Source organism: Gopherus evgoodei, chromosome 7, assembly GCF_007399415.2.
Source record: "Gopherus evgoodei ecotype Sinaloan lineage chromosome 7, rGopEvg1_v1.p, whole genome shotgun sequence".
Lineage (NCBI taxonomy): Eukaryota > Metazoa > Chordata > Testudines > Testudinidae > Gopherus > Gopherus evgoodei.
Window position 1 is genome coordinate 122,327,770 of NC_044328.1, and position 19,472 is coordinate 122,347,241.

Below are 19,472 nucleotides of genomic sequence, written 5' to 3' on the forward strand. Positions count from 1 at the left end.
CATCTGTAAAATGGGGATAATAGCACTTTCTTACCTCACAGGGGTCTTGCAATGATTTATATTTAAAAGATTTGAGGGGCTCAGCTCCTATGGGAATTTTGTTTCCTCTAAACTTATAGAAACTTTTTTAAGAATAACTGAAATGTGCTAACATCAGTAAATTGAACTGTGCACCAACATTGGGTGGACCAGTATTAAATAATGTTACTGTAGGTGACTTAGAATGTTAAGCCTAGTCCTTTTGTTCCAAAAGTCCCTTTTCTTGCCTTTGCCCTTCCAAACTGAAGCACAGTATCGGAGAGATCCGAAGACTGGCCAATGGCATTTTCAAGCCATAAAATAGCAAGTGATGTCATTCTCTCAGCCATTGTCAACCACCCAGGTATGTTTTAATTAGCCCGAGTTTCGAAAAGTTGTGCTCACCACTTGCTACTGTGAACGGCAGCGTGAGCAGAATCCCCAAAGCTATCCACACATTAGGAAAAGTGGCCTTCAGCTCTGCATCATGAATGAATGGGAGAACTTGGAGTGGAGAGCGCTTCCCACATTGCAAAATGTAACAGATGTTGTTCAATTCAACACTGAGGTCTTTATCATTGACATCCAAACATTCCCCATGCATCAGCCTCCAGTGAAGATCCACGCAATTGTTTGAGTGTTTTCCTGTCTGCCAGTAGCTTACTAAGGTCATACAAAAAAACCTAGGTCTTTTTATGGTGCTTTATTTGTCCAAAACTTTCTTTGATGGACACTTGAGCAGTGTCAACAAGCAAGCAAAAAACCTCCCTCTTGAATTTTTCTTCTAAGTTTCCCATCACTTTATCTCTGTCCTCGTAACCAACCCGTCTCCTCTTCTGATGAATATGAGTTTCCTTGAAGACAGGCTCAAACCCTAAGTTTTCTGCCATTTCTTTGGAGGTAATATTCTATTTTCTTTTTTGTCACTAGCAACAAAAACAGCCCCCCAAACATGGTGCCCCCTAAGCTCAGCACCCCAGGCAGTTGCCTGCCTCAAAATCCAGCCCTACCCTGTGGTAATTAGAATGGCTTTTGAAAATAAAAGGTTGCATTTTGGCCACTGAGATGCTATGCATATTAAAGTTAATGGGAGTTTGCCTTTTGACTAAAGCAGAAGCTGTATCTAAGTAGGGAAATAAGTTCAAGATTGAAGGAAATAAAACAATGGTGTTTTAAATGGGTATGTTTCCTGTTGGACCATGATAGGAAAGGCCCTTTTCCGGTACATACTGAAAAGACCACCCTTATCCTAAGCACACCAGGAGAATAGCTCTGTTCTAGTACTTCATTTATGTTCTGCTTTGTACATAGGTAAAGGGAAGATAATTGGAAGATCTGAAATATAAACAGATTTTAAAAATCATTTAACATTTATATTGCAGTAGCATCTAGCTGTCAAGAAGGTCAGGGCCCCAGTGGACTAGATGCTATGCAAACATGGTAAAGAGCTAAAAAAGACACAGTGGGTAGATGAGACAAATGAGGTGTTGTATAGTTACTTGACATTTATCAAAAATAACAAAGTAACAATCATTAATCATGCGTGCAGATAACTGGGGAGGAGCTGAAGCTCCCTTCAAAATGTAGTGAATGCATTAATAAATAAGACACTGAGTCTAGAACAGAAACTTATTTATCTCACTTTGTTTAAAGGTGCACAAATTTAGTCATGGCACAAAAGTATTCATTCAAGTGCTATTCAATAAATATTTTTAACTCTAGGCTCTCCCCCTTCCCCCGCGCCCCCCCCCCCAAAAAAAGTTGCTTATGCTCCTGTTCTCCAATGCATTAATCTGATCCTCATGGGGCTTGAGCATGACAACTGCAAACAAGCTCCAAGAGCTGATAAAGTGTACAGAAAAAGCCTGCTTTATGTACTGCACTTTGTATTGGTACAGCTATGTTAGGGTTGTGAATTTATACTGACAGTTATACTTGTACAACTAACATGGCTGCAGTTAGAGCAGAAGTGGGCAAACTATGGCCCCCGGGACTGTCCTGCCCAGCCCCTGAGCTCCTGGCCGGGGAGGCTAGCCCCTGGCCCCTCCCCCACTTTCCCCCCGCAGCTGCAGTGCTCTGGCCCGCCACTCCTGTTGGGCAGTGTGGGTGGCGGGGCTGTGATCTCCTGCTGCTTGGGGCAGTATGGTAAGGGAGGGGGGCTGAATAAGGGGGAGGGGTCCCAGGAGTCAGGGGATGGGGAGCAAGAGGTGGTTGGATGGGGCAGAGGTTGGGGGGGGGGCAATCAGGACTAGGAATGGGTGGTTGGGTAGGCATGGGAGTCCTGGGGTGCCTGTCTGGGGGCAGGGGTGTTGATAGGGGTCAGGGCAGTTGGGATGGGGAATGAGGGGGTTGGATAGGTGTGGGAATCCCAGGGGGGACTCTCAGGGAGAGGGAATGTGGATAGGGGTCAGGGCAGTCAGGGATCAGGGGTGAGGGGCTGGGGGTCCCAGGAGGGGGCAGTTGGGGGACAAGGAGTGGGGGGGGGGGGTTGGATGAGTTGGGGATTCTGAGGGGGGCAGTCAGGGATGGGAAGTGGGGGGTCAGGCTGTTTGGGGAGGCACAGCCTTCCCTACCCGGCCCTCCATACAGTTTTGCAATGCCGATGTGGCCCTTGCACCAAAAAGTTTGCCCACCCCTGAGTTCAAGCAATATTAAGGTACCTTATTCAAGTACAGTTTATTCCCTTTCTCATAGGTAGTAACAGGCATCCTTCAGTCTCGAGTAGCGTGACCAGATGTCGATTTTATAGGGACAGTCCTGATTTTTGGGGCTTGTTCTTATATAGGCTCCTATTACCCCCCCCAACCCTGGTCCCAATTTTTCACATTTGCTGTCTGGTCACCCTAGCCTGGAGAGCCCCATTGGTATGTGTCCTGAGAGGTGAAGCATTTACTCCGTTGATTTTACGGCAGATGTGAACAAGAGAGGCCAGTCTCTGCCACATCCATCACATTTAGAAGTGATGTTACACCCCTTGGGGCTCTGCCTTCTGCCAGCTCCTTTCTCCTCTGCTGAGCTGGACTGCTTCCTCTCCTACCTCCCCGGACCTTTTTAAACTCTCCTTTCCAAAGGCTGCTGTCTGGAGAGCGATGCATGACTGCATGCAGGTGGCAGTGATTTAATGCTGTACAGAGTATACTTAGTGGGACCATTTATGGTTTGGACAAGGCCTTGCTAACCGCAACCAGGCCCAGGGGGTGTCCCAGGCCACTCCCGCAGCAACATTAACAAGTGAAGTGGCCCTGTCCTTCAAAAGCATGAGCCGAGCCCTGCCGGGTGACAGCAGCGCTGTGACTGCAGCCCATCCCGGCGGTGTACCAGGAGCAGGATTCGGAGTCAGTCCGATTTGCTAGGCGAGAGCCCGGCTCCGCGGGAGCGTGCGGCAGGTAAGGCCGCGTCGGGCTCTAGACTCAGTCCGCTGGGGCCCCGATCCTGCAGGCTGCCCCGCTCTCCGCGCGCCCCCTGGCGGCGCTGGGCGGGATGCCAGGCGGCCAGAGGCCCGGGTGAGGGGCGGCTCCACCTCGGGCCCGTCTGGCCTCCTCGCCGCCCCTCCCCGGGGCTGGTTTCCGGCGAGCTGAGCCAGCCGGGCAGGGCTCCGCCCTCCGCTCCCCGTGCGGCGCCGGCTGCGGCAGGGAGCCCAGGCGGAGCGGCCGGGCTGGGCAGCGGCACCGTCCAGCTCCAGGTGGGAGAGCCGGGGGCGTCCCCCCTCCCGGGGGGGCTGGTACCTGCTACTGGGGGGGCTGCTCGGTACTCCCCCGGGCTGGGGGGGGGGCTGCTCGGTGCTCCCCCTTCCCGGGGCCTGCTGCTGGGGAGGGGGGAGCTGCTCGGTGCTCCTCCTCCCGGGGCTGCTGCCTGCTGCTTGGGGATGGGAGGGGGTTGCTCGGTGCCCCCTTCCCACCCCCCCAGGCTGGTACCTGCTACTGGGGGGGGGTGCTCGGTGCTCCCCCGGCCTGGTACCTGCTGGGAGGGGCTGCTCGGTGCCCCCCCCCATCCCGGGACCTTCTGCTGGGGGGGGTGGGGGCTGCTCGGTGTTTCTCCCTCCTGGTTCCTGCTGCTGTGGGAGGGGGGCTTCCTGGTGCGCCCCCTTCCCGGGCCCTGCTGCTGGGGAGGCTGCTCGGTGCACCCCTTCCAGGGGCTGGTGCCTGCTGCTTGGGGATGGGTGGGGGTTGCTCGGTGCCCCCCCCCCCCAGGCTGTTACCTGCTACTGGGGGGGGGGAGAGTGTTGCTCTGTGCCCCCCCGAGGGGGCTGGTGCCTACTTTTCAGGGGGTCGCTGCTTTATGTGTTCCACCCGGAGCTGGGAGAGGGCTGCTCGGTGTACCCTGGTGCCTGTCTCAGGGTGGGGAGGGCCACAGGGTGGCTGATTTGGAGCATTCTTCTCTCCTCTTTCACTGGGGGCTGGCTGGGTGCTGCTCTGCCACCCTCACTCCTCCCCCGCTGCAGGCTGGATGCACACACAGTCCCCTCCCCGCCCCTTACTGGAAGTGTATGTGTAAGAGGAACTGGCTCAACTTGGGGGTCTGGCACTTGGCATCTTCCTCTCAGAGTTTGGGGAGGATGTTATTGAAATTGTATTGGCTATTGTGTATTTGTAAGGGCTGTGTTATCTACCGTCCCCTTCTACCCTAAGGACTGATTTTTCTGTTATCCAATTGGTCTCTGCAGAGCATTAACCTCGTAGCAAAGCTGGAGCCCATTCAGAGGAAAAGCTGGAGAATCCTCTTCCATTCTCCCTGTGCCGCACCGGACCTGCCCCGGTCTCAGCCTGGACCTGCCCCGGTGTAAAAGAAAGGGCTGTAAAGTGGCCTTCCAGGTCTTTGTTCATCCAGCTCTAGGGGGAGGAGGGATTAAAGCAGTTGGAGGATGTAAACCTTGACTCAGTTAAAGCATCAGCTAGTGTAACAGGGCTATTTGAATTTCCTCCCCTCTGGGTTTGTGGCAGTTGAGAGGAAGTACCATTTTTTCACACACTAGCTTCCCATTACTTTCCTGAACATCAAATTTGTCCTAGAGGCAGTTGGGTTCTACAAGTATCTAAGGCACTTGGCACCTTGCAAAGCTGCCCATGCCTTAGCTCAGGACATGTAATCTGTACTCTGTGAAAGGCTCCATTAATTTATATTGCCTATGCATTTATCTGCCTGAAAAGACTCATTGAGTTTGCATGGAGCTGTGCTAACCACATTTTCCACTTCTGATATCTTGAATTTAGCAACAGGTAGCGTCAAAGTTATTTTCCTTGTGTCTTGTCTGGTTACAGAGTCCCAAACCCCTCTGTGCTGAAAGACCGGCCTCATTTTTAAGAGCAGCATTTAATTTTGCCTGACAGTTAACTAATGTGCTTGTTACAGAACGAAGCTGTTCTGCTGCAGGCAGTTTGCAATCTACATTTTGTCATTCATTCGTGAGAATGAGTTACTTGGGCCTGGTCTACACTACGCTGTTAAACCGATTTTAACAGTGTTAAATTGATTTAACGCTGCACCCGTCCACACTACACTGCTCTTTATATCGATTTAAAGGGCTCTTTAAATCGATTTCTGTACTCCTACAAAACGAGAGGAGTAACGCTAAAATCGATATTACTATATCTGATTAGGGTTAGTGTGGACGCAAATCGACATTATTGGCCTCATTATTTTACAGTAGCTACCCACAGTGCACCGCTCCAGAAATCGACACTAGCCTCGGACCATGGACACACACCACCGAATTAATGTGCCTAGTGTGGACGTGCACAATCGACTTTATAATATCTGTTTTATAAAATCGGTTTAAGCTAATTTGAATTTATCCTGTAGTGTAGACGTAGCCTGTGATCACCAATTATGATTATAGGAGCAAATTCCAGGCTCAGAATTGAATGTCCCTCAAAATGTAGTTGTATTGATCCATTGGAGACTTGTAACTGTAGAAAAGGGAGCTGTGGTTAGAGAGTTCATCTCCGATGTAGAGAGTAGGGAGCTGGTTTTGTTTTTGAAGATCTCTGAGGAGGAAAAGGGTGCTCGTACTAATACTGACTCTTGGTTTTTCGTTGGTTTTCTGAAGACCCTTAGATAACCATGGTAATAAATTCTGTAGGAAAGAGGAAGATCGCCTAACTGAAAGCTTTTCAGCAATAGGAGTACGACTTGGAGAGGCTGGGAAGGGCAATGTTTAAAGCTATAGATAGGGCTGTGTGCACAGTTTTAACAGCTACAGGTGTATGATTAATAATGTACTGACAATTCTGCTTATTGAATATTCTCAAGGTTCGTGATTTTGTATGTGAGATTTTCTATGCAAAATGTATTTAATTCTTCCCTGTAGCTCGAAAATCTAGAGCAGTTCTCCTTGAATAGATGGGCAAGGCTGACTGCATCATTGGAATATTGCTAATAGCTTTAGTGGTTTACAGATACATTTATTTTAAGACCAGAAGGGGCCATTATATCATCTAGTCTGACCTTCTGTGTAATGCAGGCCACAGGATTTCCTCCAGTTACTCCTGTATTGAGCCTGATAACTTGTTTGACCATTAAAATGTATCTTCTAGAAATGCATCCACTCTTGATCTGAAGACTGGATAGATGTATATTACATTGTTATAATATACACCTTGGGAAAAAATGTGTAATGTTAATAACACATAACCAGACTCATGAATTCAGAAACTTAGATGCCATATTTAGATTGCTTGTAATGTTTCAGAGATTGTATATGTTGCCATTCAACTGGCTGATGCATTCCCACTTTTTGCAAGGAAACAATTTGTATTTTCCAGCATCTCTCTTTTTTAAAAGTTTATTATTTATAATCTTAAAAAATGTAGGCAGTTTTATAAAACAAGTTCTTCCTACAGTCCATATACAATATAGTCTATATATAGTTTCCTGATTTGGACACTCAGGATTCCTTGGGACTCAGTGAAAGGCAACACACCCATTTCACATTGAATTTGAGTTGGCAGTGCTTAATAACCCTTCATGACTAATGATTCATTTTTCAGACAAATCAGAGACTATATGAATTAATCTCAGTGCAACTTTGCCCCCCCTAGGGAAAATCTGCATGGTCCAAGACAAAATACTGAAAATGTATTTATTTGACAGAATATTGACCAATAGATATGTTATTTTACTGTCTTTCCTTCTTAACTGCAGGACTAGTTGGCTGCCATGCTAATGTTGCTTGCGTTTGGAGTGCTGCTTCAAGAAATCCTGGCTAATGCCCAAGATGAAAATCTTATTGAAATCAAAAACATTCCAGAAGTGCCATTATATAGCTACAGAAGTATCAATGTACCAGAAGAACATATTCCATATTTTCTGCACAACAATCGGCATATTGCCACAGTCTGTAAGCAGGACTCTCATTGCCCATATAAAGTAGGTATTTCTATGTTTACTCAAATGTAATTTTGGGGTTACTTATTCTTAGAATCATAGAAGTTAAAGATGGTAATAAGTTGGTCTGTTTGCCAATGGGTTGGTCATTTCTGGGGTTAGAACAGCTTTTCCTTAAAACTACTAAGCAGTGCTCTTTCCTGACTCTCATACCGTCACGAGAATGGAGGGGGGGATGTGGGGGGAAGGATTTGATGTATACAGAATTTTTTGTTAATTACTGTGATGGTCTGTATTCACTCCTTGCACGCTATTATAATAATCTTTGTACAGCTATGCCTTGTGAGGTATCATTTGAAAACTCATATCTCTTTAGTCAATATTGTCCTGATAAAATGTGTGTGGCAACATTGTATATAAAGTTATAGAACTCCACAGTATGGTGTTACTAAGACATATTCCAAATCTGGATAGCAGCCAAACCAGTTTCTCAGAGACAAAAAGACAAGATGACACCTCAGCCAGATGTCAGCAAGGTCAAATGAGCCATCACCTGCTTAAGTGGCTATTCACAGGCAGGAAAAGGGACATGGGTGAAAAATCTACCTCTTAAAAAGAAACAGCTCGGGGTTCCCATCCTCACAGACTTTGTGTCTCCTGAACCTCAGCTGGAGGTGCTTTTCGAAGAAGGGAATTCTAGAACTATGTGCAGCGAGAGCAGATGCCCCAAATCATTCCTCCTTTCCCCTCTGCCCATGGAATCCATGACACCTGAAGAACAAAGGAAGCAGCTTTGGACTGGGGGAGGGATCCTGTCTGAAAGAAGTTCCGCCAGTAGGACTGCTGAAACGTCGTGAGAGAGACCGTACTTTGAATTCATTCTAGTTAGGTATTAGTTGCATTTTACGTTTATTTTCCTTGTAACTAATTCTGACTTTTATGCCTCATTACTTATGTTCACTTAAAATCTATCCGTTTGTAGTTAAGAAACTTGTTTTTATCTAAAGCAGTGTGTTTGACTTGATGTGTTTGGAGAAACTCCATTTGGGATAACCAGATTTGTGCATATTATTTTCTATTAATAAAATAATGGACTATATATGAGCTTGTGTTACCCAGGAGAGAGCTGGGCAGCACAAGATGTACATTTCTGGGGAAAGTATGGAACTGGGAGTTTGCTAGTGTAGCTCTGCAGTGTAATTCAAGAGTGGCTGGCTGCAGCATTTGCAGTATAACTAGGAGTAACTTACAGGCTGGAGGCTGTGTGAGAGCAGACCAGGAGTGGTAGCTCTCACAGCGGTGCAGTATAAAAGGCACTTTAGCTTAGAGAGCAGAGGTGACACAGCTGTTTATCAGCCCAGATTGTACCCTGGGTATGTCACAGTGGCGCAGCAAGCAGGGTGTGTGCATAGCTCGTTAATTCAAATGAGGTTTACACTATAAGCACTGGTATAGCAATTTTAAGTGAGTCTCAGGTATGGCTGGGAACAGTCAAAGATAGTTTATTTTGTTTGTTTATTTCGGGTAATTGAAATAGAAACAGTAAAACATAAAAATGAGCATCACTGAATCAACTGCAAAGCTACAATTAGCCAGATTGGAGGCAGAAGAAAGGAAGCACAACAGTGAATACCAGAAATGGCAGGCAGAAATGAGACTGGAAGCTGCCCACAGGCAAGCCGTGGAGCTGAGACTACAAGAAACTGAAGCTCATAAAAGCCGTGGAGCTGAAAGACAGAGGCTGAAGAAGAAGGAAAAGGAGAGGAAATATAGTCAGGACCTGATAGAAGAACATGGAAGGATCCGAGAGTTACCAACATTTCTCTCCACTGAAGGAACCCTCCGCTTTGACAAGTTGTGTCCTGTGAGACTGCATTGAGGAATACCTTACCACTTTTCTAAAGCTATGTGAGGTTCATATAGTCTTGGGGACAAGAAAGTCTCCACACTGATTACAAAAATGTGTGGTAAGGCTTTAAATGTATTTAATGAAATGCCAATTCAGGAAGCTTTGGAATACTTTGAATGTAAGAGAGCCAATTTACAAACATTTCAAATTACTCCAGATGTGTATAGTTTGAAATTTAGAAATCTTAAAAAGAGTGCTGGCATGAGTCATAGCGAATATGCTTATAAGATATATGACCTCAGGACAAAATGGGTAGAAGGGAAGGGGGCTGAGGATTATGACTAACTGCTTGATCTCTTTGCTCAGGAACATTTCTTGAGTATATGAACGAAAGGTGTAAGGAGTAGCATGTGGGATAAATCTTTAAAATCTGTATTAGAAATGCCAACTCTGGCTGATCCCTTTTGAGCAAGCCGAGATGTCCAATAAGCACAAGCCACAGAAGAAGGGGCACAAAAGGGGGAATCCTTTTTTGCCCTTGGGAAAAAGGAGGATGGTTGGGAGCCTAAGTACTCAACCCCAACCCAAATCGTTCCCCACCCAGAAATCCCCATCACAATTACCATATAGCCAAAAGAGAAACAGGCTTGTGTACAATGAACAGCAGGTTCAGACATGTGAAAGAAACTCTGTATACTAAATACAGTTATTAGAAAGTTTCTAGACTTGCTACCAGGCTGATGTAGTCTGCTTGTCACCTCCAGACTTATGTCAGGTGTATTGTATCAGAAGGGTAGCCGTGTTAGTCTGGATCTGTAAAAGCAGCAAAGAATCCTGTGGCACCTTATAGACTAACAGACGTTTTGGAGCATGAGCTTTCGTGGGTTTTCAGATGCATCTGAAGAAGTGGGTATTCACCCACGAAAGCTCATGCTCCAAAACGTCTGTTAGTCTATAAGGTGCCACAGGATTCTTTGCTGTCAGGTGTATTGAAATTTCAAGTGCTAAAGCTTTAATTTTACAAGCACTATGTACGTGTCCAAATCATGCATGTAGTCCTATTGAAGTCCATGGGAATAATACTTGTGCATAAAAGTGTGTGTGTGTTTGCAAGACTGGGGCTCAAGATGTAAACAGGTAATCTAAGCAGTTCCTTGTGATAATGCGGTGTGAGAAAACATAAAATTGAAAGCTTTTTATGCAAAACTAATTTGCTGAAATATAACCTAATAAGCCAACAGTTCTCAATGGGAATCTCCTGTCTTACAGAAATACTTGAAGAATCTAAAATCCTGCTGGGGCTATGAGAGATCCTGCAAGCCGGAATACAGGTTTGGTTACCCGGTGTGTGATTATGTTGAAACGGGATGGTAAGTTTCCATTTTAAATGTATAGAAGTTCAGCATGTCCCTAACGTACGACACTGATGTTTATTCTGGATATTGAGTTAACTTACTTGTTTCAAGGCATAGTGCAGTGTTGTCTAAAGGAGGATATTGTGATTGTCTCTTCATGGAAACCTGCATAACATTGAACTTCTTCAGTAAAAAAAAGTGTTATTTGAAGTACTTCATGTCATGATATTTATGCAGACTGGCTAGTTCAGGGGTCATCAATCTTTGGCATGCATCCCATCACGGTAATCCGCTGGCAGGCTGTGAGACATTTTGTTTACATTGACCATCTGCAGGCCTGCCCTCCCGCAGCTCCAAGTGGCCAAGGTTTGCTGTTCCCAGCCAATGGGAGCTGCGTAAACAAAACGTCTCGCGGTCCGCCAGTGGATTACCATGATGGGTTGTGTGCCAAAGGTTGCCGACCCCTGGGCTAGTTTGTTATAATACAGCTTTAAATTCAAGTATCTTTTTCAGGCTTAAAAAAAGAAAAAAGAACTTGATTTTTTTTGTCTGTGTCCAGTTGATATGTTTCCTGTTTTGAAACTGAATGGAGATGAAAACAATACACTGGCTGGCTCTTCTGTTCTGGTTTATGTATTAATAACTTCAGCTTGTGAGGAGAGAGAGCCTACTCTGTAAGATGGTTGTCAGACTCCTTCTGTGGTTAGGGGAATTATATTTTCAGTTATGTACCATGGTCTCCACCCAGTCTCTGTGATGCACAGTCTAAGGACAAAACCCGCAGTTTTCATTTCTGTTGAAATTTGGCCTGAGGACATTGTTTGTCCTTCTCAGTGCTGGATCCATACAGCAGGGATCGTTTTGCAGGATCTGTGGCATCATAACTAACATTCTTTCCATTTACTTTGTGTCCTTTTTGTGTATCTCCCATTTTTACTGTCCTATTTTTATTCTGTCTATTCTGAGATTGTCTATTGTGGGAATTAAAAACATAAAGTAACCTTCCATTAACCACCAATTGCGTTGGTTACAAGAGGCTTAGATACTGCTTTTTGTAGCTCTGCTTTCATAAAGGCCCTGTTGTGATCACCATAACGCAGGCCATAGAAATCCCCCCAAATAATTCCTTGAGTATATCTTTTAGAAAAACATCCAATCTTGATTTAAAGATTGTCAGTGATGGAGAATCCACCGTGATCCTTGGCAGATTGTTCCAATGGCTAATTACTGTCACCTTATTGCCAGTCTAATTTGCCTGGCTAGTTTGGAGATCTCTCAGAAGATGAGGATAGATAAAACTAATTTATCAGGCATCCTCCTGCCGTTTGAATTAAAGAGCCTCTTCAAAAAGCTAAAATGCATTAAATGAAGGTCCTTGAATTTTTTTCATGCATCAGGGCTAATGACATTGAGACAGCTCAGCAGATATTCTGGAAACAAGCTGACTTTGGTTATGTTAAAGAAAGGCTAGATGAAATGAAAACCCACTGCAAGCCTATAGCAAAGGTAGGTGTTTTGTTATACTTATAAGATAAGCAATGCAGTCTTCATAAGTTTTTAAACATAATGCCACTACGTAAGTCCATGGTACACCCACACCTGGAATACTGTGTGCACTTTTGGTCGCCCCAACTCAAAAAGATCTTTCAGAATTGGAAAAAGTACAGAGAAGGGCAATAAAAATGTTAAGGGTATGGAACAGCCTCTGTATGATGAGAGATTAAAAAGACTGGGACTGTTCAGCTTGGAAAAGATGACCAAGGTGGGGATACTATAAAATCATGAATGGGGTGGAGAAAGTGAATAGAGAAGTGTTATTTACCCCTTCACATAATACAAGAACCAGAGGTCACCTGATGAAATTAATAAGTGGCACATTTAAAACAAAAAAAGGGAAGTAATTCACACAATGCAGAGTCAACCTGTGGATCTCATTGCCAGGGGATGTTGTGAAGACCAAAAGTATAACTGGGTTCAAAAAAGAATTAGATAAGTTAATGGAGGATAGGTCTATTAATGGCTATTAATCAAGAGGGTCAAGGACACATCTCCATGCTGTGGGTATCCCTAAGTCTCTGACTTCCAGAAGTTGGGAGAGGAGGATAACAAATGGATCACTGGTAATTGCCCTGTTGTGTTCGTTCCCTCTGAATCGTCTGGCACCAGCCACTGTTGGAATACAGGATACTGGGCTAGATGGACTACTGGTGTGGCTATTCTTATGTTCTTCTGCTCCTAGTATTATTTTATTTTAATCAATCCCTACTTATTCTTTTTGCACAGGGTGATTCATCTCTGGCCTGCTCACAGTACCTCCAGCATTGTAGAGCGACAAACTTGTACATTGATTTAAGAACCACAAAGCGAAACCATGACAGGTCTCTGAATTACTTACATTCCAGCAATACCAGGAAACATCAGGGAAAATACACTTCAAAATACATATTTCACAAATCTCCCTCTCTGAAGTTATCTAGTGCATATGTCATCATGGTACCTGGGTTTCAAAACCTATAGAATCAAAGACTAATTGTGCTAGGTTCTGCCCGCATTTACACTGGTGCGAACCAGACAGCTTACTGGGGAGACTTGGGCCCTGATCCTGCAGAGACTTAAACATGGGCTATACACATGGTGAGTAGTCCCCGCTGAAATCAGTAGGATGACTTGTGAAACAATGCAAGTCTTTGCAGGATCTGGACATTGAATATCAATCACAAGGGTAGACTTCAGGAAGGCGAGTTTTGGAGAGTTGCATTTACCATGTATGGCAGCACCACTCATTGAAATTCTCAAGGAAAGAAACTGTAGGACCACCCACATCTGTTTTTTTTTCCTCTTGGGAGCAATTTGATTTTGGGGAATGTGTAGCTCTCCTATTTTAAGTAACAAATCTGACCATTGGCAAAAGCAGTGTAACCAATTAAGCATGTTTAGAGTGCACATCATTTTAAAGGGCTGCAGTTAACTTAAAATCTAGACAAATTTTAAAAAGTGAGTTCAAGATAGTTTGTTGCTACAGCTCCCCTGAGCCCCCGTAATATTTCTTGGGTTCACAAACACATTTTCCTATTTAAAAATGTATATATCTTTCTTGCCTCTATTGCGGTATGAAGTGCTTGGTCACATTTACTGGTGAGGCTACATTTATCAATAGTTTTTTACAGGGTTAATTTATTATTATGTATTTTAATAAATCCTTAGAATCTGACAGATCATGAGATTGCTTTTAACAGTTCCTTAGAGCACCTATCAGCATGCTTATAACAAGATTACACATGCTATTCGTGTCTGTAACATGCTTTTATCACCTGTTTACCAAGAAATGACTAACTGTTTAGTTTCATTTGTTTGTATAACTACAGTAACACTTAATGTCCATCTCCTGTAGTGAGCTCCATGCTGGGACAGCGATCCACCTACACCGCACTCACTGCAGAACTGAGGACTAACTGATTGCGCAAGAGGAAACTCTGAAATTGAATAGGCAGTGTCATTACTTGCACAAATTAAAGACATTTAAAAATTTGGGGATCTTTTCTGTTAATCTTAGTAAAACATTTCTACTCTGATCACATGACTTTAAAGAAAAGCTACTGATGTCCCTTTAACTAGCACAGACATTTAAACCCAATTAAAAGATTTAATGTTAGTAGTTGGAAAATCTCCCTATTGATAATCAAGGTACAGTATTGCTGTATTTTTGAATGTTGTTTTGAATGGTAAATACTGTGCAATCTGAATTCTTGTAATAGTATGAAATGTATTAATTGGCTCAAGGATATTCTGTGTTGGAGGAATCCCAGTGATTTTCTGTAGTCTGTGCTATCACTTCCTGGTAAATTTCAACCCTCTTGTACTAAATGAAAATAGATGATAATTTGTATCACGTGATTTTTGTGGGTGAATATAATCCTCAGAAAGTGAAACGAAGGCCCAAGTTCAGCAAGGTACTTAAGTATGTGCTTAACGTTAAGCATGTGAATAGCCTTATTTAAGTCAGTGGGGCTACTTGTGCCAAAACTTTAGTACATGTTTAAGTACCTTGCTGCATTGACCTAGCACCTAATTGCATTGGCCTGAGCTGGCTGCTGTGCAGGCTTACCTGTGTAGAACTGCAGTGTACCTCAGTACTGATCTGTCTTGGGCTGGGTTCCTCTTGAACTGCTACGCTGGGGCCCGGTACTTTATGTTAATATGTTTTTATTCCTTTACATCAGATTCAAGGAAGACTTTCTCCAGAAAGGAGAAATCGGAGGTCATTGTAACTTCGACAGTCAAGCGTTCATGGCTGAAGGTCAGCGCAAGAGCCCTCTGCAGTCTTGGTACGATTTGGAATTGTAGCTGTTTCCAAGTTAGAGTTGGTTTTTACCCTTCTTTCTCTGTCTGCCTTTCTTTGGCATCAACAGCTCTCAGCGAGGCATTTCGTGCTAATGTATTTCATACTGAGAAATACTGACTCTCGGAAATAAGAAATGAATACAAATTGAATCCCGCACATAGCAGAACCCGATGTGGTCATACATTTGATACTGCTGTTTTCAACATTGACATGGACAAAAGACTGTAAATGTCTCACAGTGTTAAGTTTGAGTAACTATTGATCCAACAGTTAGTTGGAGAAAAGGGTATTGTCCCGTCTTGACCCAAAAGCAGCACTGTCATTTTGTATGGGATCCACTTGAAACAGTCTCTGAAACAAACCAAAAATGTGTAGAAGTAGTAATGGACTGAGAACGGTGCCGGGAGTCAGAAACCTGGCTTCTGATCTTTGCCCGTCTGTGTGTCTAAGTACTGGCACTTAACCTGTCTGCACCTCTGCTATCCCGTCTATAGAATGAGGCAGAAATGATAATTCCTTTCGTGTGCAGTGGTTTGCTGTTTAGGGGTGAAAAGCACCATTACCTGGGTCAGCTGGGTGCTTAAACTTTGAGCATAAGTGCTTTGCTGAATTGGGGCCTACTTGATGTCTGTGCTTTACACTCCTGTACCTGCAAAAGGAAGTTTGTGCTTGAAATTATGGGCTGGGTGCAACTATCTACAGGGCTCAGGGACTGTTGCAGGGCAGTGTTTTGTGAGGACACGCCATCCTAGAGTGAGATAGTGTGGGATACCTTGCTCTGTTGCCACTTGAAGTGCTGCTGTCACATAGGGTTTGTCTGCACTGCAATTAAAAACCTGTGGCTGGCCCATGCCAGCTGATTCAGGCTCACGGGACTTAGGCTCTTTTGCTCTGGGACCCTTCCATCTTGATTGCATGGTAGACTTACCCACAGTTGCAGGTTAATCTCTAGGGCAGGTGGAATTGGAGACATCAAGTAGGATCTAAGGATTCAGTTTCCCTCCTTGTCCGCTTCCATTTGTGCTTTCTCTGACCTCACTAGAGTTCCCTTGGGTTCCTCTCTCTGGCCATGTGTAACCTCATTGTCCCCACTGTGATCAGTAATCTCAATGCCATCTGAAACTCTGATCCATTTTCAAAAGATGGCTGTCAACATGCAGACTGTTGGTTACCAGCAAAATGAATCCTCCTAATTGGTTTCAGACTTAATCAACCTTGCACCTGCAGGCGTTAATCTCGCTAAAGCATTGTGGTCTGTAGTGAAATGTCTTTTTAATGCACATCGATAAGTTGGACAGAAATGTATTCAAATTAACTGCACCCAGGAAATATGGATGGAAGGAAAGACTCTTTTCACAGTTCTTTGCTGGGTTGATTTGTAGATCAAAGATGCTGCTTGCTCCTGAGATCAAAGGCAGAGTTTTTAACCTTTTGAAGCTAATGATCTAAAACCCTTCAGTTACAATTAAAAATTATTTTCAGTTGTCAAACCTTATCAAACTTTGGCAGCATTATTTGATGAAATGTACATGGTGAACTGTCACTAAACTCTGAATTGTAATACGTACTTTTATTCAGGCACATTATCTTAAAAACTCATTAAATGTTATTGAATAATTTCAGGTTTGCCGAACTCCAGACATATACTCCACTAAGCTTCAGACCCATAGAAGATGGGAAATGTGACATTATTATTGAAAAGCCAACTTACTTCATGAAATTAGATGCAGGTAACAGATATTGTTTTTCTGCGTCATACAGTGTGATAATGTAGTGTCCATTTACATTACATTTTTAGGATGTGTGTGTGTGTATGAAATTCACTCTGAGCGTGTATGTGGTCTTTATAGATCTTTGAGGTAAAGTGAGATTATAAGATTTTTTCACTCCCTTTTCATAGTTCAACCAAATCTGTGAGATTGTGACAAAGTACAAGTTTTGTACTAATAATAGACGCTTAAAAAAAAACAAACCCAGAAAAGTTTCACACCACTTCCATTACACTTTGACTGATGATGACTATTTTCATATCTCACTTGCACATTATGGGAATAAACATAATTTATTACTGGCTATATCACTTCAATCAGCTTCTGCATACATAGGTATGTAATGGTTATGGGGTGATGGCTGGAAGTCATATACTTCAAGAAAAGAACCCAAGCAAATAACTTTTTATGCACGTTTGTCACTTCAAAAGTAAAAAAGACTTCTTTAAAAGCTTTGAACTATGTGAAAAGCAGCTGCAAAGTATGTAATATCTTATCTACGTCAGTATGGGAGAGCCCTAGTGATTGATGTCCTGCACTATATTATATTTCATGAGAGACTTGAAGTAGCTTATGAGGGTCCTTTCCATCATGAATATTTTAGCATTTCTTCAATTTATTGATCTTAGCTTTAATATTCTTCATTTTAGAGATTTGTCATTAACAGGGGAGAATACTTAGTCTGGTATTTAGACAAATGAGTTAGGCTTTTTTTAAAAAAAAAAATAGGAGTGGGTAAAAACACTGTGCTCAAGAGTCTATTTGAAACGGGCTTTGAAGCAGGTGCTAAATGAATAACATTGCAAGAGTAGCGTCTTATCCCACAGCCCAAAGTGAAGTTTACCATACCTTTTTTCAAAAAGCCTGAAAACATTTTGTTGAAGTCCTAATATTAGTGTTTGCTCTGTGTAGCTAGACATTGCAGTACCATTAATGTGGTAGTGGTTTTAGTATACAATAGAAAATCACAATAGCAAGTGTAACTTCAAAAAAGTTTAATTTGTTGTTTAATTTCTTACTGCTTTTGGCTGCCCTGCCTATTCCTTGAATTTTTTTTTAAATATCTGGTTAATTCATAGTTTTCTCATGTGATTCCATCCCTACTGAAGCTCTGCATCTCTAAGGCATATAATAAGTTCTCAGTCACATAAAGAGTAAAACTAATTTAAAACCCTGACCTTTCTGTACACAGGAACAGGGAGTGTATTTAGTAATTTCCTTGTGAATAATAAACACAAATGTTTGCAAAAATGGGAATGAATAATGTAGTGCCCTGCTTTACAGTAAAGAGCTTTTCTTTCTCCTGCCAGGTGTTAATATGTATCATCACTTCTGTGACTTTGTCAATCTTTATATCACTCAGCATATTAACAATTCGTTCAGCACAGATGTCAACATTGTCATGTGGGACACTGTAAGTAGGACTTCCTTTTAAAATATTTGTAGCGGTTATATCACGCAATGTATTGTGTGCTGTTTGAACAGCACCCCATGCTTGTCTTCTAGCAAAGCAGCAGTTCTGCCCTACAACAAGCCTTTGCTTATTTATTATACAAACTTGTGTATTGTAATCAAATCACTTGGTGAGATCTGCTAAATTACACGTGAGTCTTTGCATCTTTAAAATATGCAGTCCTAGGGCCTGAAAATCCCTCCTGTCCTGCAGCGACTTCTTGCCCAGCAGGGTGAATTCCACTGAGTGACACACTCCCTACCTGACTGCAGGAAGGAGTATCAGGCTCCAGCGCTGAAGGACTGTTTTGTTGAAAAACACCTCATGTGAGCATGGTGGAATTTTTGACCCACCTCTTGTTCATACCAGTAAAACTGAGACAAAGGGCCAAATTAACCCATCACTGGACCCTGAGCGCACACGCTTCCGAGCCCGTCTGCTGGCCAATTCAAGTAGATGCTCCCTGCTGTGTTTAACCCTGTCCTGGCCAGCGCAGCTGCGCTAGTGATCTGTTAACCAAACCACATCCAACTCCTGCACAGCTGTTGCTTAATTAAGATCTTGACTTGAAACACTGTCCTTAGCATTCTCTGTGGTAAGCACTACACTGCTACAGCACTGAGAGAATGGTAATCCTAGTCATGCTGGAATTTTAGTAACTACTTTCTCAGCGTTGCCACTGTATTCCATCTGTATTGCCAAATGTTTAGTTTCTCATTGTATATAACAAAATCTTTCTAATGATCTCTACCTTTCACAGTCAGAATTTCCCCTAAGAACTTTGGGTTAGATTTAGTCTTATGGAATTTGTAGGTATGAGACAGGGAAATACAGCTGCTTGTAATGGTTTCCCCACAAAAGAAATGTGCAACCTGTATTTAAAAAAAACCCAAGCAAACACCCTAAATATTGCTGTTTAATGGCTAGCCCGTGATCAGTCTTTTGCAGTCAGTGTTCTCGATCGCCTTCAAATGTGCTACTATGACATTAACAAATAAATTAGTTCCACCTAACTACACAACTTCTAACTGAAAATGTTCAGTTGCCCTTGCTGAATTGAAACTATGACAATTTGTGTCCTGTTAAGCATGGGGAAATTAGTTTATTAACCAGTATTGAGTGATGTAGGACCAGGTTGGGTTTTTTTTAAGTCACTTGGTTGAAAAATTAGTAATAACATTGCAGTTCAGAAATTCCACCTCTCTAGAACATTGTCTCAAACTGATGCAGGATTTAATTTTTAACAACTATTTTCTGCATTCTCTGTATGTTCTAACTCATCGAATGTTAACCTTCCTGGAATTGCCAAGTCTCAGCAGGGTATATCTTCAACATGCTCTTCAACATGAATCCTCCTGGACAA

At 43.1% G+C, this 19,472-nt stretch overlaps 1 protein-coding gene across 1 annotated transcript in view; it reads left to right on the forward strand.

Moving 5' to 3' along the window:
- The first annotated feature begins 3,636 nt into the window (after positions 1-3,636).
- The window catches only part of EOGT (EGF domain specific O-linked N-acetylglucosamine transferase), a 31,114-nt gene continuing 15,278 nt past the window's right edge, over positions 3,637-19,472 (forward strand). Inside the window, 9 exon segments of the mRNA XM_030570363.1 lie at positions 3,637-3,700; positions 4,682-4,812; positions 7,159-7,383; positions 10,460-10,560; positions 11,943-12,051; positions 12,829-12,923; positions 14,766-14,870; positions 16,511-16,617; positions 17,967-18,070. Of these exon segments, the coding sequence (XP_030426223.1) occupies positions 7,174-7,383; positions 10,460-10,560; positions 11,943-12,051; positions 12,829-12,923; positions 14,766-14,870; positions 16,511-16,617; positions 17,967-18,070 (831 nt within the window). The 5' untranslated portion in view covers positions 3,637-3,700; positions 4,682-4,812; positions 7,159-7,173.